The sequence below is a fragment of the Hermetia illucens genome, chromosome 6 (genome assembly GCF_905115235.1).
Source record: "Hermetia illucens chromosome 6, iHerIll2.2.curated.20191125, whole genome shotgun sequence".
In the NCBI taxonomy this organism is placed as follows: Eukaryota; Metazoa; Arthropoda; class Insecta; order Diptera; family Stratiomyidae; genus Hermetia; species Hermetia illucens.
In genome coordinates, this window is record NC_051854.1 from 80,172,294 (window position 1) to 80,200,234 (window position 27,941).

Here is a 27,941-nt window from a genome sequence, read left to right on the forward strand (position 1 = left end):
AGAACGTATTGCTTGTATCATGAAAATTGTAGATCATATGTATCTGTGATGCGCACACCGCTCGAAACCAGTTTTACTGATTCCTTAAAATCTTTGTGAAAGATACTTTTTGTAGCAGTGTCAGCCAATTTGCAAAGCTTTAGGGAGCTCACAGGAAAAGAAAATGTTCAACGGAATGCTAATGCTAGAATGAAGAAAGAGGGTTACAGTATCAATATCAAAATGGGAAACAAAACTTCAAATCTGGACTATTAAATTATTTCGGCATATTTTATTCTTCAGTTTCTACTTCCACTAAATCATATTTCCAGAGATCTGTAGTAAATGTAAATAAAAGCGTAATTCTCACCGGCATTAATAGGAATACGAATCGATCATTGAAATTAGTCTCACTAATATCGTTTATCTATTGTTGCTATTCCGTGAGGTCTGGGTCAATTTTTATATCTTTAATTACATTCGAACTACAAGAAACTTCAAGCGGTAGTTTTTTAAAAGCAGCTTCTTCAATGCGTCTCTGGACCTCCTGTCGTTCGGCACTGGTATGAGTCATAATATGATCTAGATAGAAAAATGTTTTACTGTAGTTCTCCATACATTCAGTAATGTGAATGGAATTGATTTTATTTAACCAAAAAACTAACCTGATAATCGCGAATGAGATTTGCAGCTCTTGCCGCAGATTTCGCAAGTATAGATATCGCCATTATGCACTCGCATGTGCGCTACATGTCCGTTTTTACGTCTGAAGCATTTCCCACACACTTCGCATTTAAATGGCTTTTCATCTGTCATTGAAAGAGATGGTGCTTGTTAAGTTTAAGGTGAACGCTTATGTTGGGATATAATCAATAATCAAAAATATTCAAAACACCTTTGAAAAATGTTCTACCACGATACATACCACGATGAATAAGTTTATGCGATTTCAACTCCTCTGGTAATGTGAATTTCTTTCTACAGAATTCGCAAAAATACTTTTTGATCTTTAGATGAACCAGTCTCACGTGTTGTTTCAAACTCGGTCGATTTTTGAAGGCTTTCCCGCATTCTTCACAATCAAATCCGCGAACTTCCGAATGTTTATCAAAGTGGGCCGCCAACGAATAGGCCACCTTGAATCCCTGAGAGCATATGGAACACTTATAAGGGAATGCTTGCAATGTGGATAGGTCCTGTCCGCGAAGCTGTACATCACCTCCATTCTCCTCCATCTCTTTGAAAGCATGTTCATGCTTTCGTACATGCAGGACATATGAAGTCCGAATGGCAAAGTCTGTAAATTATCAATATACCTATCTTATCTAAACATTCTATGTGAGAAGCTTTACCTTTCTTACAGATATGGCATACATAAGGACGCTCCCCACTATGTTTTCGCATGTGCGTTTCCAAACTTCTCTTGTCTCTGTACTTCTTGTCGCAAGTATCGCAAGAAAACGGTCGAATGTCCTTATGCATGAGGTCGTGAGCTTTCAAGTGATGCACGGCCATGAATGATTTGCCGCAAACTGTGCAATGAAAGAGCTTGCTAGGGTCATGCGTTCGCATGTGATACTTGAATCGATGTTCATTCGTGAACTTTTCCTTGCAAATCGAACACTCGTGATCAGATCTCTCGTGCATACGTAAAAAATGCTTCTTTAAAGCTCGCGGACAACTGAAATTTCGGCCACACCTATTACAAGCGATTAGATTATTTGAGGCATGAGCTTGTAAATGATTTACAAATTCTAATTCGTCTGTGAACTCATTGCCACAAATCGTGCAAGGGAACTTTATTTCTGTTGGGTCTTTGCCATCATTGCTGTCAGTAAAGTTTAAGTTTTCGGAATGCGTGGAGCAAGTTTCGTAATGTGTGGAAAGTTGCTCATAGTTGTCAAATTCCTTATGGCAGTTTGCACATAAAGGTTTACTATTCAAGTCGTAAGTGGACACACCTTCTTCATCCTGTAAACGCGTTTATGAGTGAATGATCAGAAACAAAAAGGGAGCAATACGTACAATTGAAACTTCAGTCTTAATATTGGCACAAAAGTGCTCAGGCGGGTAAAAATTCTCATTGGGATTCTGCTCTTCAGCGTTTTCTACGCTGGGATCGTTGTACTCGCAATCCTCATTTGCGTTCTCAGAACAAAAGCTGTCATCCTTAAAGAAGTGAAGTGAAAAGTGAACTAACAGATGGACATCATAGTCAAATTTCAAGCGTACTTACCGATGTATCACTCTCAACTTTGCAAACAGCTACTGTGCTGTCGAGCTCCATTGTTTTGACAGAAAGAGTTTCTTGAGTCCTGAAATAAGCGAATAGCAATTCTTGTACTTTCTTACACCTCTCGCGGAATTCTTTAATAGCAATGAATGTCTGGGTGCAATCTAAGCATATTTGTTGGGGCAGGCCATCATCTTTGGTAATCTGAAAACATGCAATCTTTGATTTCAACTTTATTCCGTTTTGAAAAGTTCACTTACATCTAAATTAAAAGAAATGACTTCTTCGCTAATGTTTTGACTAGTATCGATCGCTGGTGATGCAGTATCAAATAGGTATGTAAACGGTTCCTCGCTAGAGAACGTTGAACAGCAAGTTCGACAAGTTGTTCTCAAATGTAACCCCTGCAAAAGTAATTTATGCGAATTCAGATAACATTTTCTATCTTAGGTATTTTACCTCAGCACAACTTTCCAGTTCTTTGACCATTTCCACGTTATAGGAAAAATTGTTACTTGTCATAGTCTCGACAACAATAACCAAGAGAAAAAAAAATACTGAACGATGCTAATGCTTATGTGAGCTGGAAGAGTGAAAATACATTCGCAGATTCTTGCCATAAGAGACGGATAAAGTTGTTGAGCTCTAAAGCTGGTCTTCACGATATGATCATAGCCAACGTTTCCATTAAAAACTCTGCCAAGTATAAGCCACCATTGAGGACGTGGCATTTTAAGAAAACTTACAGCAGCGACTAATTTCGCTATGGTTACAACAGCATGGAACTTTATACTGCAACAATGATTGCTTTCCCCAATAAAAAGTCTGAATAGGGCCCTTTGCTTTAACACAGATAGTCCTACCACCGAATCTCCCCCTTGGATACCATCTTGTGGTGGGGGAGCCTGTAGTAGTTTTCGTTAGTTCCCGCACGGAGAAATCTGTGGAAGGCATGCTCTCCAGTATGTACGGCGCGGTCAGCCACAAAGGACATTACAGCAACTCCCTTAATTAGAGAAGTTGAAAATCTGATGGGCGGCTTGTCGGTGACATTTTTGCCTAATTTTTTCAGAAAACGGGAGAGAGCTGGTAAAGAGGGTGGATTACAAGCTAAATCTTGCCTGCCAGACCTTCTCTTCCGCCTCTACCAAACAAAGCCGAAGAAAGGGAATGTGGAAACTAAACCATCCAGCCATCCAGCAACTGTGAATGCTCCCAGCCGACGACAGCGGAAGGTACTGCAAAAGAGGGCGAAGCTACTTCAGAATAAGGCATGGGCATTGCTACATCACCAACTGTGGCAATATCTAGAGAAATTGGACGCAAATTGAATTTTCAGTGAAAGATGGAAACAAGATGGTAACCCCGGTAAGATCCACAGTGGATGCAGCAGACTCTTCAGTTAGTGGCGGTTTTCACATTAGACTACACTGAGACTGTATACAAACATAAAGTGTAGTTAAAATTACCTGCAGCATGCCGAATTTTGTTTTAGCGAAATCTGTGGTATTCGATTAGTAAAGGGGATTGGGATGTTCTTAGATGAGAGATCTTAGAGACCCAGAGTCAGCATCCTGATGTCAAAATTGCTAGAGACAAGCATGCTGAGACAATTCTGTTTCCAGAACCTAGGTGCGAGCAACTTACAACGCCAGGTTAATGGAAAAAGTAGAAACGTTATATTTGCCTTGGCTTACTCACTTCAACATGTCTCATGACTGCGGACGTAGGGTGCGCTCCACGTGGCGTGTAAGCGAAATAATTGATCTATCCATTCCAAAAATGTTACCGTTTATTAGATTACCTCGAATTTAGTCTCACTATTGCAGGTCCGCATGTATTTCTCGGAGACTTGAGTTTCTAGCAAGAAAAATTGCGAACTCTTGGCCGCGTTCGAGAGAAGAATCTTCCGAAGAATTGTTGGCCCCACATGAGGATGGACGATTCGTAGCCTACACAACCACGAAATCCATGAGCGGTACCACGACCATCCGGTTGTGAATAAAATTCGGCTCAATAGGCTGTGGTAATCTAGCCCGGAAAGTCTATAAGGGTAATATCTATGGTAGAAAAAGAAGACGAAGCAGACCCTGCCTGAGATGGAGCGATGGCGTAGGTCACGACACCAGACAGCTTTTAGGGATATCGAATTGGTGGACGTCGGCGCAAAACCGGAATGCCTGGAGTTCCTTATTAAGGCAGGCCTAGACCGGATACCGGTTGTTGTGCCGTTGATGATGATGCTCTAGAATATCGATGAGTACGGGGCAACCATCAAAAGCGTTTTAATCTCTGGCGCGAATGAATTTTTCGGTTACGTCCTAAAAGGACGACATAAGTTTTGGGTGATTGCGGAAACGTGGAGACAGATCGATGAATGTACTTAGCTAAGAGGGAGTGAGTATGACACGATGGAGCTTTGTCACCGTCAAAAAGTACGAGAAGGTTCGTCTAAGATATGCCGTGACAAAAGGAACCATTGCGTTGGACAGAGGAGTAGCTACCACAAAAAAAAAAACAACTACTCCGACACCGTATACCACATCACGAAAGATATAGTAGGTGATCGTAAGTGTAAGGTGGCTTCTGATCCAGGGTGGTGACCAGCTGATGAGGTAGTAACAGCACATCGTAAAACATCCGGCAAAATTTATCCTCTTGCAGATGATGATATTGATCCTCTAAACATAAGTGGAGTAAAGCCATCAGCCTCCACGGCTTCACTGTGCTACTTTTCCGTGCGTCCTCTGTATTCTCTGTCGCGTTGCCAATTTGGGAGACTGAGAATTTAAGTACTTCCCCAAGGAGTGGCAGAAAAGCTTTCGAAGAGGAGAGAGGCTATTTGCGTGCCTCCCGCTGTCAAGCAGATACCAGCTTGATCGGCTGAGAGGCTTCTGGTTTCCATTCTGGATCCTCCGACCTCATTAACACCCATCGGTTCACTGGGCCGGTGTCCGGGACTTAGACCTTGAATGATGTTGGGAAGCCTTTCGATAGCGTGCACAGGCTGTCTGGAGGGCTTTATGCAAAAGTGGCATTCTGGAGAAACTAATAACTAATCTCATGGTGTTTTGGGATATTGTTTTCCCCAAATGCAAAATAAAAATATCCATTTTTAAGGTTTTGTGTAAAACAAAACCTGATTAAAATCTATTTACTATCTATCCGTCGCACGTTTTTTCTCAGTGACTGTAGCAGCGATTGACACCAAATTTGGTAGAAAGGGGGAACTGTGAACGCCCATGCACACAGTAAGTTACATCCTGTTGCGTTGAATATAAAGGGAGGTTCCCATACATGCAAAAGGGGGGTGTAATTTTTTTTTCACCAAATATAGTCATGTGGGGTATCCAATGAAAGGTCTCGATTAGTACTGTCCAAAATTGGTCTTAGTTTTCACATTTGTTGGAAAGGCGGGGAGTTCGGGGGGTCGGAAGTGATCATTTATTTAACGGGGAAATTCTCAGAAACTGCTCAAAAGAAAAATCTGAAAAAGAATCAAGAGGTTGCCACTATATGGTGGCTAGGCTCCGAAATACCTTCCATGCCGATATCCCTTCAAATAAAGTTAATAATAGTAGATTATATTACTATAATTTTCAATAATTGGCTGCAGAACCCCCCTTAAGCTCATCCTAGCACCACGGCAATGTAGGCTATAATGTAGAGCTTGATCCTACCAAGTGGTGGTGGAAATCGCACTATTACTAACAAAGTTATAATAGGTCAAAGTTGTCACTTCTTTGGAAATTCAAGACTTTGAATGTCAATATGACTCGAACGCGGATATTCTCACATAATATATGCGTATATTACGTTTTACAAATTCAACACGACATGCGGCGGCAGAGACGAATTTGCGGTGGCGCTCAGGTTCGCACCTCCGATTTGCCTCCACATCACTCTCCCCCAGCTGAAACCACGCGGGTTCAGCGAAGCAAATCGTGCGCGCGATCCCGTCAATGATGGGTCACCGGGCGAATCTGACCCTTCACGAGCGGTTTTTTTTTTTCGAAGCAGCCGCCGGCTCGTTAAAAGCCTTCAGGAAGGCAAGGACCGCGACCACGACAGATCGTCACGAGTCATTAAAGCGGTCTACAGCGTCCGATGCCAAAGTTCCAGCATACCATTGGACTGTGGATGGTACGCAGTAGTCCTATGAAGTTTGAAGCTCAGGAGCTTTCCTAACTCCGCAAAAAGAGTAGATTCGAATTTCATTCCTTGGTCCATGATGATAACGGCTGGAACACCAAAGCGTGGAATTCACTCTCGACAGAAGGTCTCGGCACATGATTGTGCCGTAATGTCAGACAGAGGTATTGCTTCAGGCCACCGCATAAACCTGCCGATGATTGTGAGGTACTACTTGAATCCGCGCGAGTCTCACAAAGGGTCGATAATGTCGAGATGGATGGTGTGGAAGTGCTTGGTTGACCTCCGGAATACACCTATTTCCTTTCGAATGTGGCCCAAGAATTTACGTCCTTGTTCATGAACGGCCAGAAGGGTTTACCAGTGACTAACCGGTTCATCGTCCTGATGACTGGATGCCCAAGATTGTGTTTGCTTTAAATACTTCCCTGCGGAAATCGGCCGGAATGCATGGCCTAAGCCCCTAATCTCGCAGAGTAAATAGCCAAAAATAGGAAACTACTTGAATTTGTATTTGGAGTTTGCTTTCAGGCGTTATCTTTCTGTACCCCGGCGATTGCCGTATAATCGACCGCTGCGGAAATTGTGACCCACGAGATTCGAGACAAAGCGTCTACAACAATATTGTCTTTTCCAGACACGTGTTGGATATCAGAAGTAAACTGGCTGATATAACTCAAGTGCCGAAGTTGGCGAGGAGAGGCTTTATCGAGCTTTTGTCTAAGTGCGAAAGTAAGGGGCTTGTGGTCCGTGAACACGGTGAGCTGCTTGCCCGAGTAGCTCAGGATAGGTAGGCGCGCTTTGAAAAGAGGCTCAACGGTTGCCAGATTTGATTCACCCGTTGGTGTAGAGTTGCGCCAACCGCTGTATCTGAGACATCGATGAACACAGCTAGGGGTGCTGAGAAAATGCCAGCAGTGTTACATCAAGAGGCCCAGGCGCAGGCAAGTATTTGTTCAGGGTTGCTGGGTGATGAGCGACCTTGGGCAAGAAACGGCGATAGAAGTTTAACATGCCCCCTTCGCAGATCCTTTACCGTGGTTGCTATGGGAAAGCTCTTTATCGGCGCAACCTTGTCTGGGTCAGGTTGGATACCGTCAGGGGCTAACACGTCGCCAAAAAATGTTAGCTGCCTCTGGAGGAATCTGCGTCTCCCAACGTGGAACCTCATATGCGGTAGCTAGGTAAAATCTCTGACGAATTTGTAGTCGGAGTCCAGCAGAGTTGCATTTTTCAAATCAATATTTTCTCTCCTTATTGATGACGTCCTTTATGTTGCTTTAGGTGGAGGACGTGGAGGGGTTCAATGAACGATGACATATTTCCTCAAACACTCCGACTACGGTGATTAGATTTACCAGATCTCGCACCGAGTCATGGAGCTTGGTCAAATGGCTCCCGATTTGAAGAACGAAGCAAGAGTGTCTGGTAATCGTTATCTTCCTATTTTCGTTAATGAGCAGAACATCGAAGGCGTCAAACAATTTGTATACGTAGCTAGGGTAGCTTTTGCTGACGACGGCACCCAGCTTGATGTTACTCAAGGTCAACACATCGAATTGAGGTTCTTCCACGCCAATGTTCCCTCTGCTCTGTTGTAATCGAACGGCACATGGAAAGTGACCGCTATTGTTTCACGGACGTTCTAAACTTTCATCAGTAAATGTTTGCTCCTCGTCATGGGGTTTATAGTTATTATTTGAAGTAGGATGATATCCTGCTTCGATTGTTTAGGATTAAAGGAGAGTTAATGGGGGCACATACTTATCAATTCTATCTGAGGATTGACTGGGAGTTTTCTGGAAACTTGCCTGAAGTGTGGCAAATGAAGAAAGGTATCTCTGGAAACAACTATGAGGAACCTGCAAAGAATCAGGTGAGGAATTGCCTCTGTTATTTGCTAGATAGTACGAATGTCCACGCCACACATAAGTTTGTGACATATCCTCCACATAATGTATTAGTTGCGATCGAACGATTGTTTGCACTTACAATACATTTTACGCATAAACTTGAATGGCGACATTGACTCTTATCTCGTCGTGATAAATCGATAACGAAGGGAGGCTCGACGTGTAAATTATAGAAATGCAAATGCATCTGGTCTTGGTATTATAATTTAGCAACAAACGAAGCACATAAGAAACATGCTCGATACTTACGGAAGCTGATTGTTTACGATCGGGAGCGTTCTTCGCGAAAAAAAGTGGATCACGTTCAGCGGCTCACGTCACACAGATCTAAGTTAACATCTCATTGTCGTTGCAAGGTAGCAACTCAAAACAGCGAAATGATTATGCTCATTTCGTCTCACAATCTACAAAGAACACAATTTTCAATTTACACCAAGTTGAATGCATAAAATTACAAACAAATCGCACCATTCGCAAGCAACCCCGTCAACTTCTGATGCTCTTTTTTGATGTTTATAAAATAGCTGTCACTTGTCATAAATGTCATAGCGCGCTACTGATAAGAAGGTGGCGCTGCGTACAGTATCCCGTGATAAATACACTCTTGGCGAAAAGTGTTTTCGTTACTAGAAAATTCATGAAATTAAGGTTTCGATAGAAGCATTTTAGACGAGATCCTGATTCTGATTGTGGTGCAACGATTTGATTATGGGAAAAACAAAAATAACCTGTAATTAATTCAAAATAAAAAATAAATTTTTCGATATGTTTCTTAGTTTTCGAGATATTGAACGTTGAAATTCAATTTACGCTCTTCAAGGCATGTTCCAGAGGGAGGTGTTTGCGGGTTTTCTTCACTTTCGCGTATATCTTTAAAAATAAGTTCTATTTCATAAAATTAAATAAATGCTAATTTATTATATTTTAAGTAATGACTACTTTATAAAATTGGAAGAAACTGCTGTTGGAACGTTTCACAAAAACTTTGGAAGTTAGCAAAAACCGTTCGATTCAAAAACTGCAACATCATCATCATCAACGGCGCAACAACCGGTCTAGGCCTGCCTTAATAAGGAACTCCAGACATCCCGGTTTTGCGCCGAGGCCCACCAATTCGATATCCCAAAAAGCTGTCTGGCGTCTTGACCTACGTGGTCGCTCCATCTCAGCTAGGGTCTGCCTCGTCTTCTTTATAGACTTTCCGGGCTGGATCATCCTCATCCATACGGATTAAGTGACCCGCCCACCGTAAACTATTGACCCGGATTTTATCCACAACTTGACGGTCATGGTATCGCTCATAGATTTATGTAGGCTACGGAATAGTCCACCCTCATGTAGGAGGCCAAAAATTCTTCAGAGGATTTTTCTCTCGAACGCGGCCAAGAGTTCATTGTTTTGTACAGTAAGAGCTTTGACCCTATGGCGAGACGTTTCGAGCGAAACAGTTGAAATAGGCTCTGCTGATGTTAATGTGGTTGATTGCTTGGTTTTCGGTGTTAACGTTGCCACCATATATTGTGTCTTGCCTTCATTGATGTGCAACCCAAGATCCCACCCGCTCGATCGATGGATGAAGGCAGTCTGTATGTCTCGGGTCGTTCCTCCCATGATGTCGATATCGTTAGCATAGGCCAGTAGTTGGGTGGACTTAAAGAGGATCGTACCCCTCGCATTAACCTCAGCATCACGGATCACTTTCTCCAGGGCCAGGTTAAAGAGGACGCGTGATAGGGCATCCACTTGTCGTAGACCGTTGTTGATGTCGAATGCTGTTGAGGATGATCCTCCTGCTTTTATCTGGCCTCACACATTGGTCGGGATCAGCCTAGTCAGCCTTATCAATTTCGTCGGGATACCGAATTCTCTCATGGCCGTGTACAGTTTTACCTGGCTATGCTATCATAGGCAGCTTTAAAGTTGATGAAAAGATGGTGCAACTGATGATCATATTCCAACATTTTTTTCATCGCTTGGCGCAGAGAGAAAATCTGATGTGTTGCTGATTTGCCTGGAGTGAAGCCATGGTATGTTGTTGGGGCCAATGATGTTCTGGGGGTATGGAGCTACCCGGCTTAGCAAGATAGCGGAGAATATCTTATAGATGGTACTCCCCAACGTGATACCTTTATAGCTGCTACACTGTGGCGTTATGTATGAGACATATAATGCCCCTTTGCCAGTCGTCAGGCATTGATTCGTTGTCCTGTGGCGCGGCAGGATCCGGATGCGGACGGGTAGATGGCGCAGAACTCTCCACTCACTTTAGAACTCGCCACTCATTTAGAACTCGCCACGGGAGTGGAGAATTAGCGGTGAGAAAGTGCCGTTGGTTGGGACAGAAAGGACCGCATGGAAATAAGCCGGTCTCTTCTGCCTCCAACCGTGACATAGAACACATCGGGCCTGTGTGAATTCATTTTGTTTCAAGTAATTTAGCGCCTTATAATTTATGTTAATAGGCTTATTGACGCAGTGAGTGTAATTTGTAATAAGAAACTGTAATTGAACAAACCGAAAGATAAAGAATAATTAAGGAAAGTCATAAAGAATTGATCATTCCAAAATTGTTGTAAATGGAGTCAAATATTGGTATATCAATTGATTTGAATATAACAGACGCTATTGATCAAGTTTGACCTATTATTTAACCGAGAAAAATGTAAACAAATTCTTGTTGACGACGTGTATTCATTAACGCATGGAAAATACAGCAAAGTCCCACACCTTGAGCACAAGTTGATCATTTGTTGATGCTTCATCTCCAGGATCTCTGATGGCTGCGGTTATTGCGGCATCCATTTCCCTCTTATAAGGGTTGCGGAGGGCTGTGTTGTGCATCGCACCTCAACATCGGCCATTGATTGCCGTCCTGCGAATTGAGCCGCCGATAAAGCAGTGTGAGGAACGCACTGGCCCGCGGCGCATTAAATGGTGGCGATTTTGTGAGAACAAAGAAGAAATGATCCCACTCACACGATTACCGACCATTATGAATGTGGAAGAATCGTAGAACTAAATGAAAAACACGATCCACAAAGCGACCTCTGTAACCCTCAGGGTCACCAAGCCGGGTAAGAGGTACATCAACCGAGATATTTGGCTTTGGAATGATGATGTTGAAATGAAGGTTCGTGAAAAGAAACACCTCCACTACAAATTTCTCGACGATAAAACGTTGGCCATTTGGCAAAGTGTCCGGATAGCCGAGTGGTTAGAGCATAAAGGCTGTCATACGGAAGGTCTCGGTTCAAATCTCACTGGTGGCAGTGGAATTTGTACTGTGATTTGACGCCGGATACCAGTCGTCTCAGCTGTGAATGAGTACCTGAGTGAAATCAGAGTAATAATCTCGGGGGAGCGCAATGATCACCACATTGCCTCCTACAGGGTACTGTATTTCCGTAGTGTACTGTTACGGTCTTGAATGAAGTGCTCTAACACACTTGAAGGCTCTAATCCAATTGGGTTGTTGCGCCAACGATTATTATTATTATTAATTGGCAAATTTATCAGAATGTCAACCGGAAAGCAAAGAAACCAGTCGCTGTCACCCGAGCGGACCATTACAAAAATCTTTACGATAAACTGGACACTCGGGATGGTGGGAGAGATCTGTATCGACTTGCTAAAAGCCGTAACGAAAGCACACACAGGATATCGAACACTTCTGTTGCGTTAATGACAATAACGGTACTTTGCTTACCAGCCGTCGAGCTGCAACGACGGATAGGGGGCGAGAATACTTCGAGCAAATTTCATCCTCCACTTCCACAATCATTGCCGGCATTTGGACCAGTCCCACCTGTCAGCGTAACTAAAGCCGAGGAGGCAATAAAACAAATGAAATCGGGGAAAGCCACAGGAGCTGACGACATCGCATCTGAGATGTGGAAAGCGAAGAGCTGGGACCCAACATTGTGGCTCAGTGAATTCTTTAAACGGGTTATTCAGGAAGGAAGAACACCATTTGACTGGCAAGAAAGTATCACTGTTCCAATATGGAAAAAGGAAGGTAGTCCAGCAGAATGTTCAAATTACCGTCCGATCCGGTTATTTTCATATACCATGAAGATTTTTGAACGCATTTTTGACAACCGTATTCGCGAAATCGTTGAAATAACCGTGAATAAAGCCAGAATTGTTAAAAACTGCGGAACTACTGACGCAATTCACGCTGCGCGGTTACTCATGAAGAAATACCGTGAGAAGCGTCGCCCTCTTTAGGTTGCATTTCCGGATATAAAGAAAGCGTTTGACCGTGTGCCACACCAGCTCATCTGCTATGCTTTATGACAACACTTAGTGATAGAAGAACTCGTGCGCTGGATTCAATTGCTCTACCAAGATCCGAAAAGTTAAGTTCGAAGTATGACGGATGTATCAAATCCGTCTCTGTTGGTGTTCATCAAGGAAGCGCCCTCTCACAACTTCTCTTTGTTTTTGTTATGGATACCGTCACACGGGACATCCAATGCCCAGCGCTTTATACACTACTTTATGCAGATGATGTTTTCCTAGCATCTAATAGCAAACATGTCCTCAGATTGAATCTAGTGATCTGCCCAGAAGTGAGCGATTTAAATATCTCGGGTCAACGCTATCAGCCAATGGAGAACTGTGTTATGAAATTGCTTCACGCATTAACGCAACCTGGATGAAGTGGCGTTCCACAACTGGTGTTCTTTGTGATCGACGTATCAACGAACATCTCAAATCCAAAATTTACCATAATGTCGTCCGTCTTGTCGCCCTCTATGGTTCTGAGTGTTGGTCGACTATAAAAGACAATGAATGATGTCTTGCGGTAATGGAAACGAAGATGTTGCGTTGGATTAGTGGCGTGACATGTTTTGATCACATCTGAAATGAAGATATCCGGGATCATTATGGGGTTGCATCGATCGTGGAGAAATTACGAGAGAGGCGTCTTCGATGGTATACGCTATTCCCTTCACTGGTTTATGCATTCGGAATGTTGCCATGGACGAAGACTGATCTGGAAAACGTCCAGCGGCGGATACGGACCACTATGTACGAATTCCGAACGCATCATCCAAAGTCTGTCGTGGAGCGGATAAGCTTGCCTCGTAACTTCGGAACTAGAGGCGTGGTTGACGTGGCGGCTCAACATTAATATTTTCTTTTTACAGCAAAGAGCAGGCGCGTCCCTAGCATGCGGCTGTTTGTAAGGCAGACTGAGGGCTGACTCCACTTAACTTGAAGAATCGATCTTTCAATCCTCTGATTGGGGTGAAGTCGGAACAAGAGCGGATCGATAAATGGAAGTCGAAGGAAATGCACGATAAACACGTAAATTGCCTTTGGCAGCCATTTATCGATTTGCATTTGTCGAACAGATGGCTGTGTGCTGGAGAGCTCTTTGCTGAGACGGAAGGATTTATGTGTGTCATTCAGGACGGCGTGGTCGCCACCCGAGCTTATAAAAGGCTCATCATGAAAGAATGGATGGAGAACGACCAGTGCAGAATATGTGGTTCGGCGTTAGAGACTGCGGACCATTTCATTTCTGGCTGAACTGTTATGGCACTGGTGCAATACATCACCAGGCATAATGCTGTATGTAAGGTTATCCATCAAAACCTTGCATGCAAGTATGGGCTGATCACGTGAACATGTCCGGTTTAATGATATGAGCCGCAAGCAGTACTTGATAGTTCTGCTTACAGCATGTATTGGGACCGGCAAGCTCTGACTGATCGCCATACTCTACATAAGAAGCTTGACGTACTGTTAGTTAACAAGACGAGTCGCTTCGCGTATATTAATGATGTTGCTGTCACCCACAATTAAATGGGCCAACACGGCCTGAGTGCTCAAAAGCTGTAGTTTCTCCACCACCATACACACATCCCCCACAATAGCATCATCGAACGGAAATACGTGGAGAAGAAGGTGAACTATGAGCCACTGGCTCGGAAAATCAAAGAAATTTCGCGTCTCGAGCGGGTGGTTGTAGTTCTTATAATATTGTCAGCTACAAGTATTGTACCTAAATCCCTCACGGCTTCCCTTGATGTCCTGGGACTTTCGCACAGTCTGGTTCAAACCATGCAGAAGTACACATTCTGCATATGTGCTCGATGTTGCGGGGAGTTCTTGACGGATTCTCCATTCACCTACCACCGGCCACTACACCAGCGCCCCTTTAGTTTTAAGTAGGTAGGATCGTCCGAACCTAAATTGTGATAACTCCAGATTGGATTAGAACTTCGTTCCGTCACAACTCACCAGGAAATCCACAGTAAACTGCCATGAGTAGGTCCCTCAAATTTTCCCAAATTCCATAACAAAATTCACTGTAAGCTGTTTTTTTCTCAATCCAACGATTGTTTGGAAAGCGCCGTGGAAGTTTTTGAAGTAAAGCACGTAGCGATTCAACTTGGGAGAGCTACAACAACTTAATAGTCGTGAATGAAAGTTAATGAGTTTCCATACAGAATTTCCATCCTTCTGTTTAATCAAACTGCAAGAGTCACATCTTACATAAAAATCATAGGAACCCTTTGTTTACGTTCCTGAAAAACACCCTAAGTTCCTACGCTTACACTCAAACAGCCCAAAAGTATAAAGGGGAAATTATTTATTTTTCAAACAACTTTCACCACAATAAATGACTTGTTTCGATAGCTTTGTCCACAATCCAAAGAGAATGGTAGAACCTATTAAAAAGTTACAATTATGAAGGCCTCCAGCCATAATTTATTTAGCCAACTGTGCGTGAATTCCACCCGTTGTTCCACTTCTCCGTCAGGTTCAGACGATTCCCGAATGTTTACAGGATGTTCTCCCTTCGACTCGTTGTGGTAGTGCCAAAATTGAATAGAGCACCATTTTGCCATTTTGTTCTTGACTCAAATAAACACATGAAAGTAGCGCTTTCAGCCAACTTTCCACTCGCTCAAAAGGAAACTTTCTGCTTTACTTTCGCCTCAAGTACTCCGCGAGTAAATAATTTATAATTTTATCATTTTCTTCAAAAATGTTCGCCGCTGCTAGGTGTAGTGGAAAGGGAAGGAAAAAAAGGATGAGGGGTTTAATAAGGAACGTCTAAGTGGCCGATTATTGGAGTGCTTTGAGTAAAAATTAATCAAATTATCAAAGGAAGCAGAAACGGAATAGATTAAGCAAAAAGGACTCCATTGCGATGTCGCCTAAAATCCTCGGGGGGATTTACTTGTTTTGCATTCAAAACATACCGTTTGTACTGAGTGCTCGATTTATCCTTCATCAAATGATCAAATGGAAAGCTTAGAAATAACTAACATCAAAGAACTAAATCGCCGAGCAAATCAATGAACTTTAAATTCGAAGTATTTGCCTTGCGCCAGTTTTTTGCTGGAGTCACCATCTGCTTGGGAAATCTTGTTTAACACTTGTTAGATGATGGATTGAAAGCGGTTAGAGTACAGGTTTATCCAGCGGGGCGCTTTGTGAGGAAGAGATACGCAAGAAAGTATGAACATTTCCGAGAAGTCACAATCTCGTCTGGTGTCAGGTTATACCTAATACTAGTACCAACCGTGCCAGGCGGTTAGGCTCGGACAATTCTACTCACTCAAAAAAGGGAAAGAGGGGCTTTGGTGATGGTGGTCGGTTGTGGGTTCATGGTAAGCTTCGTCGCGAATTACTCGAAGCATTGAACACATTTACATGGTTTGGAGCGGTCTATGTGAGAGTCCCAAGACGTCTGGGAAAACCATCAGTGACTTAGGTACAACACCTGTAGCTGACAATATTATAGGAACTACGACTACTCTCCCCAAATACCAAATTTCTTTGATTCGCTGAGCTGATAGTTAACTCTCTTTTTCATGTATTTCCGTTCTATATTGCTATTATAAGGCCAACAAGGACAAAGGGTAGTATAGGTCCCAGGGCAAAACGTGGACTGGTACCCACGATGGAGCATAAAACTTGGGAAACGCCTGCTGAACCAACACCAACAGCTCTACTACCAAAACCTATCCCCACGTGGTGACCGCTGGGAGCTCTTTCTTAACGAAAAGCTGCAGACGGAAAAGGATGAAGGCAAGTCTCCCGCGCCTAAAAACAGGACAAATTGTATCAACTCGTCCTGCAGGTTGGGAGTTGGGTAGGGTTGACAACCCTACATGGAAAACCGAAGTTATGAAGCCACAACAGGAGCCTCGGATTGGACGGATAACACAACGACGAACCTGGCAACGACAAAGGAACAACAATTTGCGCATTTTCTCATTGAACGTGCGCTCCCTGTACAGAGATGAAGCTGCCAAGCAGCTAGCCGATACCCTGTCGCAATATAGGGCTGATGTAACAGCATTATAGCATATGCGTTGGACAGAGACCGGTTTCCTGGAGAAGAGTCACTACACCATATATTATAGCGGCCATCCAGTAATCCATGTACTCGGAGTAGGTTTCTTAGTCAGCCAAAAAATGAAACCTACTGTTATCGGCTTTGCATAAGCAAACGGCTATGCACTCTGCGCTTGCGAGGAAAATTTAGAAATATAAGCCTCATTAATGTTCACGCCCCTACAGAGGAGACTGCAGAGCCGGAGGAGAATACCTTCTACGAGGCAGTAGAACGAACCCAGATATGATACCAAAATCATACTTGGGAATTTTAACAGCCAGGTAGGGACGGAGCCCGTATTCAGGCGATACGTTGGCTCCCATAGCTTACATCAACGTACAAATGATAACGGACTGTGGATTATTCAATTAGCAGTGTAATACGAAATGGTTGTTGGAAGTACCTGGTATGCGCGGAAAGCGGTCCACAAACATACGTGGGTCTCACCAGGCGGGACCGCTTTCAACCAAATTGACCACGTGCTGATCGAACGCCGCCACCTCTCAGCCTTCATGATTGTCAGAACATATAGAGGGGCCAATATAAGACCCGGATTACTATCTCGTTGGCCAGCCATCCATAACACAGCCCTCCGCAATATCTATAAGAGGGAAATGGATGCCGCAATAACCGCAGTCAGATGTCAACAAATGGTCTTCACAATCACCTGAAGAACGGTGTCATAAATATGACCACAAACATACATGGCCCCAGCCGTAGAAAGAGGCTGGTTTGACGATGAATGTAAGCTATCAACGGAACAGAAGAATGCGGCATACCGAGTAACGAACTCCGGCAAGCGGAGAAGCGACTTCACAGACGGAAAAAGGAAGCCTGGGAGAACCAACAGGTCTGTGAACTCGAAAAGTACAGGGAGCAACCACACCAGCCACAAAAGGCGTAAGTTTTACCAACAGGTCAGCAGGATGAAGCCTTACACACCTCGATGTTCATCTTACCGAGACAAAGAGGGAAATCTGATTTCCGACAGAATGGGCAGCGATGGGTTGAGAACTTTGATGAAATACTGAACAACCAGAACAACGGCGAGTTGGGGGTCCCGCCAACTGAAGACGACGGACAAATACTACCACCACCACCAGTATAGAAGAAACAATCGGTGTAATTCATCGGCTTAAAAATTATAAGTCGCCAGGAGCCGATGGAATTACAGTCGAATTGGTTAAATATGGAGGCGACCAATTACGCCAAGTGGTTCATCAACTTGTGCTCAAGGTGTGGGACAACGAATCAATGCCTGACGATTGGCAACTACGCATTATCTGTCTCATACATAAAAAGGGAGATATCACAGATTGCAGCAATTATAGAGGTATCACGTTGCTGAGTACCATCTATAAGATATTCTCCGCTATCTTGCTAGGCCGGATAGCCCCATACGCCCACAACAACATTGGCTCATAGCAAAGAAGCTTCACTCCAGGCAAATCAGCAACATATCAAATTTTCTCTGTGCGGCAAGCGATGGAGTTTTTCATCGACTTTAAAGCCGCCTATGATAGCATAGCCAGGGTAAAACTGTACACGGTGATGAGAGAATTCGGTATCCCGACGAAATTGATAAGACTGACTAGGCTGACCCTGAACAATGTGCGAGGCCAGATAAAAGCAGCAGGATCACTCTCAATACCGTTCAACATCAACAACAGTCTACGACAAGGGGATGCCTTGGCCTGGCTGGCCTCCTCTTTAACCTGGCCCTCGAGAAAGTGATCCGTAATGCTGAGGTGAATGCGAGGGGTACGATCGACTCTAAGTCCACCCAACTACTGGCTTATGCTGACGACATCGACATCATGGGAAGAACCATCCGAGACGTACAAACTGCCTTCATCCAGATCGAGCAGGCGGCGCGAGATCTTGGGCTGCACATTAATGAAGGAAAGACAAAATATATGGGTGGCAACGTCAGCACCGAAAACCAACCAACCAACAACATCAAACCGCACTGGTCAAACAGGAAGAATGAGGATAGGAGAATACAACTTTGAGACCGTTAATAATTTCTTCTATCTAGGGTCGAAAATCACAACCGATAACAGCTACGACGATAAAATCCACGCACGGTTGTTGTCAGCCAACAGAGCCTATTTCAGCTTACAAAAACTGTTCCGCGGGTCAAAGCTCTTACTGTACAAGACCATGATCTTTCCAGCCCTTCTGTATTCCTCGGAGACTTGTGTTCTTAGTAAAAAAAAACTGCGAACTCTTGGCCGTGTTCGAGAGAAGAATCCTCTTAAGAATTTTTGACCCCCTACATGAGGATGGACGATTCCGTAGCCTACATAACGATGAAATCTATGAGCGGTACCACGACCGTCAAGTTGTGGATAAAATTCGGCTCAATAGGTTACAGTGGACGGGTCACTTAATCCGTATGGATGAGGTTGATCCAGCCCGGGAAGTCTATAAGGGCAATGTCTATGGTAGAAAAAGAAGACGAGGCAGACCCTGCCTGAGATGGAACGATGGCGGAGGTTAGAACGCCAGACAGCTTTTAGGGATATCGAATTGGTGGACCTCGGCGCAAAACCGGGATATCTGGAGTTTGCGCCGTTGATGATGACGATGCGCAACTATGGGGAAGTGCTAGGTATACTATTGGTAGGGGCACAATAGTTCTTCAAGGACGCGGTGCGACTTTCCCTTAACAGAATAATAATAATACTATTGGTAGAACGAAGAAACTGCAGAGTTGCGAACTGTATGCTTTCGATCACGAAGGATTTTCCAACGATTTAAAAGAAGATCAGACTTCGGCGAGAAATGGAAGGTAACATATATGTCAACCTTTATGGTAGTCTTAGGCAGGGTATATGCACCAGCTAGCGTGAATACTAAAGGAACTTTTCGTGGAGGCAGACTAAAACCCCTGGGCAATAGCGTACAGGGTTGTTATGAAGAAGACAAGGGCTCAAAAACAACAATTGACCTGCCCGCATCTTCTTCTTGATATAGTAATGAGCTGTTTCCCCCGAATAACTCCATATAAAGGGGAGCGCAAAAAATATAAGCAAGTATTGGACATCTTCACCATATCTGCGGTAACTAAGGAAGAACATTTACCGGACAACAGAGCCATTTTCTGACTGGTTTATCAGCGTATTTGAGATATGCATGGTAGAAGAAGTTATCCTCGCTGGATACCAGAGGCGAAAACTAGTTTGGCTAATGAAACTCAATAAGCAACCGGGACATCTGCCATCACATCGATCAATGCGAAGATTAACTTCAAGGGATACTTGGACTATGCCTGCGAGAATGCGGCAAATACCAGTGTTTCGCTATCGCGGATAATGATTATCACTGGAGGCCCAAGATAAAGCCGTAGATTACTTACTGCCGAAATAGTTTGCTTTCCATTATTATTCATGGCATGGTCTGGGAGGAAACACTGGCAAGTGGGAGAAATTAGGATAGGATAAACATGACTTATCGCTTAGTGGTGGTAATGGTGTACGGCGGCTTCAGGACAATTCTGGGCGAGTCAACGTGTGTTATTGTGGGAATGGTCCTGATGGATATGCTTTCAAGTGAGAAAGTTAAAAGGGTGCAGAATACCGAAGTCCGGCAAGCAAGGAGTCGCTGGAAAAGTGGTAGCAACCGTGGGATTCACCGTATGGAGGAGTGGATTCAATGACGACACGGCGAGATTAAGTATCACCTGACCTAATAACTGTTAGGGCATGGTGGTTACAGGAAGTATCTGTATTGATTCAGATTCGACGATTCCCTGTTTTGCTCTGAATGTGGGTGCAAACCTGAGAAAACGGAGCATGCCATATTCTACAACCACGAATTTGCTCAGAGAGGAGGAGCATAGAAGACTCTGTGAAAATCGCCATAAGTCATCAGAACATCGTCGGGGAAATGCTGAAGCAAAGTGGTGTGGTATACAAGCTCGCAAGGAGGGGGCGGACAACGAAAGGCTTAGGCGCTTGAAGTGTAGTCCTCCTGTTAGTGGGTGAGGATCCCACACAATGCTTTTTCAAGGTTCCATGTAAAACAAAAGCACAATTTGAGATTAATTGGGAGAAGTAATTTGAAATCTTAAGCTACTTTTTATCTATAATACAAAGTCTCTCATGACCTCTAGCAGACGTAAGTCTTGGAGTACAGTGCCCTTCCTATTAATGCAGTGGCAGTAAATTTCCTTGACACTAAGTTGCTAGGTGGTGTTGTGAGTGCATATGTGTGAGGTGGGAGAGAGGCAAAGCCTCTGACTACTCAGACCCCCGTGGAGCATATCGACACCAAAAATCTGATGTCTGAACCGTCCGTATGCGAAGTTCCGTGGATCTTGCTTTCTCATTACAGGATGGACACGTATTATTTTGAAGAAAACCTATCCTGAATATATGCCCAGCTAGTAAATTATGCTGAGTCAGAATGCCCACAATACACCTGCAAGCCTTCTTGCTTTTTGAGAGGATAAACTATGTAATATGTCCGTTTGGTTTTGTCAGGAAAAATTTGGTGTGTTTAGCAGCAATAAGGCTCTGCTACCTGCCAATATGGGAAGCTTGTTTTCAGCTATTGATTGCGGTATTAGTTAGTGCTACTGACATCCCAATTGCTGGTTTCGGCCCAGGCAAGGAGGAAATTTAACCCCCTTTAGTTAGAGGATCCAAGATTTTATTTTCCTCTATATTATAGTGATCGGATACCCAGAGTAGTTCAATCCTGCATGATTTTTGAAGTGGTCAAAGGAGTACTCATTGCTTATGTCCGGGTAGCTCAGTGGTTAGAGCACAAGGATGTCGTACGAAAGATCGTGGTTCAAATTTCATTGATGGCAATGGGATTTGTATCGTGATTTGACGTCCGATACCAGTCCATTCAGCTGTGAATGATTACCACATTGCCTTTGCATCCTATAGGGTACTGTCATCCTCTAGTGTACCGTTACGTCTTTATTCGAGAGGTAGATTCCTGCTTCAAAGCCATGTTATGTTTTTGATCCGTCATTGCAGTGCTCTGAATAAACAAGTCCAAGGGCTGCACATTGAATAATACGTTCAGAGCTGCGCCGAATGTCGCGCTCATTGCACCGGTAATATCCAGGCACACAATTCTTTGCAGTGTAGTTAGTTTACAGTGAAAACTCTTTTGTTTCACTTTAACCCACCATACTACGGATGCATTAGCGAACGTCGGCCTAATGATAGCAACATATATCCACATTACTGCCTGACGTCTAAGTTCCCATGTCGAGGCAAAGGTCCGTCTACACAGCTCATAAGTTATAAGAGATCGTTTCATCTTTACCTCTACATATTTGTTCCAAAGAAGCTTCTAGGTTAGGATAATTCACTTCTAAGTAGAGTTGGAGAGTTATACTTCTCTATGCTTGAGGTATCAGCTGCCAATCATATCAACGGCGATCTCGACCTGCCACGTCATCCGCCTAGGCTTGAGCAGGTATTGACAGCTTCGCATGTAGTCGATCCGAGCCTACCCCGCTTGTGAATGGGACAAACGTTGATGAAAAAGAAGATAGTAGGGATTCGATCAACATAGTTGGCAGAGAGAGAAAGCACACGCGTTTCGTTGCTTCCTTTGTTAAGTACCGATCAACATCCAATTCAGTACATAGGAACCTCTGTGTTAGCATAGCATAGATCCATTTAAGTAAAATTTCGTCAAAACCATTCTCTCTGACGGTATCACACAGCTTTTGGAAGGCCGCACAATTAAAGACGCCTTTAATGCCCACGAACCCCATGGCGTACTCGCCTTTTAAAATTGCAATCTCTATCTTTCAAATAGAATGAAGAACAGACTCACAATACTTTCCCCGTTGGTAATTTAGCGGGTGCGATCTTAGCGCCTTCTCAACCTGTCTCTTAAAATATTTCAGCAATTTCAGCGATATTTCTGTCAAGAGGTAGGCACGTAGCCTAGAACAAGACATCAGGCAGACAATATTTCTTAGCAGTCACCCTAAGTGCTGTATACCCTGCTTTAGCATTGTTGGATAGGTTTTCTTTTGGGGTAGGGTAGGTGAATGCATTTACGCGCACAGTGTTGGACTCCCGATTCGGTACGTCATCGGACTACCAACTAAACACCTCCCCATCGTTAGAGAGCTAGCCTGGAACCGTTTGTCACATTACTTCGGGCTAGTCCCCGAACTTTCCCGCCTTGCGGAGCCTTTAAATCAGGGAATTCCTTTCACCAACGGGAGGGGAGAGGAGGAAGGGAACTGTCAGTTCAAGGAACCCGCTGCCATCCGGCTGCTCCACCGTTCGAGTTCTATCTTCTTAGCAACGAGAAGGGCCCGAACGTAATGGGCAACACGGTTTCACCTGTCAGCAGTCCTCAGCATCTATTCGACAATGTTGTCTGGAGAGAGATCCCCTGTGTTTAAATAGAGCTGCTGAAGAACCCCATCTGACCTTCCACAAGAAAAAAAAGTGGGGTGGACGTCGCCCACAACTCCATTACAAAACACACAATCCGTAGAACGCGCCTTTCCAATCTTGTGCAAGTAAGACTGAAAACTTACATGCCCACTTAAAAATTGGGTAAGGAAATAGTCAGTCTCGCCATGCTTCTGATTCAGCCATGCACCTAAGTTGCCGATGAGCCGCGCAGTCCATCTGCCTGGATAGATGGCACCGATGGCAAGTACTTTGAAGTGTTCAAATCAGCTCTCCCCTCTTCATTGGTAACAACCACTCTCGCACTATCCCACGTTCACGTTGAGCAGCATATCAGTATCCCACTTCTGGCAACTGTTCTCCCGGGTGGTGTACTTCCAAGATAGTCTGTATAGTTTCAAATGTGGAGTTCGTGAAAGTTCCATCCGGTTTTCTAAAACTCTCAGCCTATAAGTCTCCTTTTCACCTTTAATTTCCTCACCGTATGCTCTAGAAGAGTCTCGCTTCGAATGTTTTACGAGTCTCTTTTTGGGACTATTTACTACTTGAAGAATTATAACTCATTGCCTCCATTTTTGTGTACCTTGGGTTCCCTTAATATAATAGTAAACTACTACAGGGGGAACCTGTAGTCGGGTACTACCTGAGGTGGCAGATGGTAAACATAGTATTCCAACGGAGAGCCAATCAATGTAATTGGTCAGGCGGATCAATCGGAGGTGAGTTTTGGTTGAGAGTCCAGTACTTTGATTTCGATGATGTCAAGACGGTTAGAGGCAATAATGCTGAGACAGTACTGTTCCCAGGACTTAGCTACGGTCATCATACAATCCCAGATAAATAGAGAGAGGAGAAACATCATAGTTGCCTTCGGTTATTTACCTTATGATTCTTTGTATCCTCCACCGACGCAAGAGGTTCGCGATCTGGTGGCGTATGCAGAATTAAGTGGTCTCGAGCTCTTAAAAGGTTGGGATGCGAATGTTCAACATATTTGTTGGGGCAGTAGCAAATTTAATCCAAGAGGATCGAAGTTATTCGATTTCATCACTTCAGCTGGTCTTATGACTGCAAACGTAGGGTGCGCCCCTACTTTCGTGGGACCGAGAAAAAGCGAAGTAATTGACCTAACAATCTGTACCCCAAAATTGTTAGAGTTTATTACATACTGGTGAGTGCTAGACGAGGTCTCACTGTCAGATCACGGATATTTAGAATTCAATCTGATTATTGCGGGCGAACAGTCTGCAGTACAAAGACGGAACCCTAGAAAAACGGATTGGACAAATTTCAATGAACTTCTTGGCAATAAAGTACAGTTCTCTACGCGACTAAGGACTCCTTTGGTGCTGGAAGCTGAATTGAAAACTCTGAACTGCACACTTTTAGAGTGCTATGAAGAGGCTTGTCCTATTTCCCGACACCAAAGCGGTAAAACGGTTCCTCGGTGGAACCGAGAACTGCAAAAACTCAGAAAATCAACCAGGCGACTTCTAAACCGTGCTTGCAAAAGCAACAAGAACGAAGACTGGTTAAATTTCAGGAACTCATAGCTCACAGAGGCTCGTTAGGTGTTCAAAACGAGACTCCTTTAGAGCGTACTGTGAGGAACTGGAAGGCGAAAGAGGGACTTCAAGGTTGTGCAGAGTCCTCAAAAGGGATGAGTTGGTCAAGTTGGATTCTCTTAGAAAACCCGACGGTACTTTCACGAACTCCAGACTGCATTCAGTACAGACCCTCCTGCAAGTACACCACTCGGGAGAACGAGTGAGAGAAGTGGCAGGGGGAGAGTTGACGGTTCTTGCGACCCCTTCAACACGCAAGTACTGCAAGGGGAACTGGAACACTGCGAAAGCGGTTGTTACCCATGAAAAGGCGAGTGCTGCCATATTGTTCTTTGAACATTTCAAAGCACCTGGCATGGATGGCATATATCCGGCAATGCTAAAGGAGGGTATGGAGCATTTAGAGCGACCCCTAAGAAATATTTTTCGAGGAGGCCTTCTTTTTGGCAACAGGTTAAGGTACTCTTCATACCGAAACCTGGGAAAGATGACTATTCTAATTCAAAGAACTTCAGACAGATCAGCTTGACTTCATTCAGGTTTGGAGAGACAGGTAGAGTGTCACGTTTGTGAAAACGCACTTAAGTCACACCCACTTAGTGAAAACCAACATGCTTATCAAGGTGGAAAGTCCTGTGAGTCTGCTCTTCCTTTTTTGGTCACAAAGATAGAGGATGCAACTTTGAATGGTGAGTACACGATGGGGGTGTTCGTGGACATTGAAGGGGCTTTTGATTGTGCGCCTTTTCAAAAACTTTGTGATGCCTCCAGAGCGCATGCTAACGCAGAGATTGCTGTGCGCTGAGGTGGGTGTCGATCGCTACCTGACTGCAGAAGCAACGAAGGGCTGCCCCCAAGGAGGTGAGCTTTCGCCACTTCTGTGGAGTATGCTGATCGACTTACTGCTATGCGAACTGCAAAATTTGCCAATACACGCTCAAGCTTATGCTGATGACGTGGCTGTGCTTGCTGTTGATGGGGATCTTGGAACGGTGTGTAGGAATATACAACGTGCCGTTGATTTGATAGACAGTTGGTGCCTCAGACATGGCCTGTCAGTTAAACCAAATAAAACCACAATGGTTTTATTCACAAAAAGGAGAAAACTGTATGGACTTTGCCTCCCTGAGATGAGGGGTACTACCCTTCAAATCTCCGAAGAAGTGAAATATCTGGGAGTCACTCTAGATAAAAAACTTCTTTGGAACAAACATGTAGAGGTAAAGATGAAACGAGCTCTCACAGCTTATGGGCTGTGCAAACGGACCTTTGCCTCGACATGGGGACTTAGGCCTCATGTGGTAATGTGGATATACGTTGCCATCATTAGACCGATGTTCGTATATGCATCCGTAGTGTGGTGGGTTAAGGTGAGACAAAAAGGTTTTCACCGTAAACTAGCCGCACTGCAAAGAACTGTGTGTCTCTGTATCACACATCAATTTGCAGCCCCTGGATATATTTATTCAAAGCACTGCAATAATAGCAGCTCATAGACTAATTCGATTAGATCTATGGGGAAACAACGGATGTGGGGGGCACAGAGCATTGGAAGAGCTACTGGGAAGACTGAATCCAGTTCTTACAATGCCTTCCGATTCTCGTGTCCCCATACATCCGTTTGGTAGAAGATATGAAGTTACCCTGAAGCGTAGAGAGGACTGGGAAGACCCAGAGGAATGCGTGGCGGGATATACGGAAGTCTTCTACACCGATGGCTTAAAAACAGAAGAGGGTTCTGGAGCCGGAGTCTACCTCTCGAATGAAAAGTGCGTTTTTCCTTTTGGACAATATGCAATGGTTTTTCAAGCCGAAGTTTATGCGATCCTAAGTGCGGCAAACTGGGTGATTGAGGAGAAGTTGAAGGGCAGGCGCATCGCGATCTTCCCACAATGACAGGTGGCAGAGCCTAAATGCTGCTTGATACACCTAACTTTTCCTGCCAGAACCGAACATGCGTACCGCAATGTTTATCCTGTTGAAAAGCAGGAGGACTTGCAGGTGTATTGTGGGCATTCTGACAGGCCATAATTCACTAGCTGAGCATATGTTCAGAATAGGAATTACTCAAGATGATACGTGTCCCTCCTGCAAGAGGAAGCGGAATCCACGGAGCATTTCCTATGTGAATGCCCCCCTCCTCCCCCTATGAGCGCATCAGGCATCAGATCTTTGGTGCCGAAGTTCTCTAATTGCGATGGGTAGCAACACAACTGCAAACGGAAATCCTGTGATACGTTAACGAATCCGGAATACTCCGTTAGACGGGGGTGGCGAGTACAATGGGCCAACACGGTCTGAGTGCTCAGAAGCTTTAGCTTCTCCCCCACCATACACACACACACATTCTTCCCGATGATTGGCGGATGTGCAATTATTATTTAATTCTTAAGTAGGTGGCTAGATGCTTTAACTACTAACTATTTTTCCTAAAATTAGAACATCAGATAGTGACTTCCCTTCTAAGGTATTGTTTGTGTCGGAGTTATCTTTTCTAATGTCCAAAGAATTCTATAAATTCCTCTAAATTCTAGCTTTCTCCATAGTAAGTTTCGATTTATATGTGTATGTGTTATAAAAAGGCTTGAATTCCGTCCTAGTTTCTACTCAGGCCGACTATTTTCCACCCTTTTATGCACAAATGCTTATTAACCAAAAACGAATTTCCTTCAGCTCCTCAATCAATCCTTGATGCAAGTAGAAACGGCCGGATACTATGCCACAAAGTCTACTCAGCCAGAGTGCATTTATTTAATGGATTTGTTTCCTTTTTCCAACCAGGTTATTGGCTTGAAAGTCTAATATCCTGTTCTGCTTCGCATAGGATGCGAGCCATTTGCATTCATATGTGGGAATTTCCTGAGTTCTAGTCTGCATTGTGGCACTTCCCTCTCGTGTGCAGGAAATTTCATATAAAATGAATATTTTTCTAGCTGCATGATGGAACGGAAAGTGGTGGTTTCCATGGGGGAAATTGACCTTCAATTCCACTTGTATGTCAGTTGGTTAGTAAGCTGGGGGAATTGTGCTACAGGGATGCAGAATCTCGTTCGAAACGATATGGCTGCACACGTCCTCTTTTTGTCCCTTTGGAAATTGCGTTGAATACAAACGTTAGGTACATGTTGGTCCTCTGATATGTCTGAATATACATCGATAGCCAAAGGTAATATCCTAGAAAATGTAGCGATGTACACGCTTCAGGAAGTGCCCGCCAACCAACTCAAATTCCACCACTCCTTGAGTGGGCTTTGAACTAATCTATGGATCCTTCCGTCAGTCCTGCTTTCGCAGTTTATTGCTTTATCTGTTGTGATTAATTTACGAGTCGGC

At 44.0% G+C, this 27,941-nt stretch overlaps 1 protein-coding gene across 2 annotated transcripts; it reads right to left on the reverse strand.

Annotated features, from left to right (window-relative positions):
• Positions 1-244: 244 nt before the first annotated feature.
• LOC119660173 (gastrula zinc finger protein XlCGF46.1-like) lies at positions 245-8,813 on the reverse strand. 2 transcript variants are annotated; one of them, XM_038068578.1, is made up of 10 exons: positions 8,746-8,813; positions 8,527-8,681; positions 2,672-2,795; positions 2,473-2,616; positions 2,216-2,416; positions 2,005-2,148; positions 1,332-1,950; positions 905-1,276; positions 645-788; positions 245-561 (listed from the first exon to the last, which is right to left on the reverse strand). In XM_038068578.1, exons 3-10 carry the CDS (start codon positions 2,732-2,734, stop codon positions 416-418), a joined length of 1,833 nt encoding a protein of 610 aa, XP_037924506.1. In that variant the 5' UTR covers positions 2,735-2,795; positions 8,527-8,681; positions 8,746-8,813; the 3' UTR covers positions 245-415. The 2 variants fall into 2 exon arrangements, with proteins under 2 accessions (XP_037924506.1, XP_037924507.1); XM_038068579.1 differs by lacking the exons at positions 2,473-2,616; positions 2,672-2,795.
• Between the last annotated feature and the right edge of the window lie 19,128 nt (positions 8,814-27,941).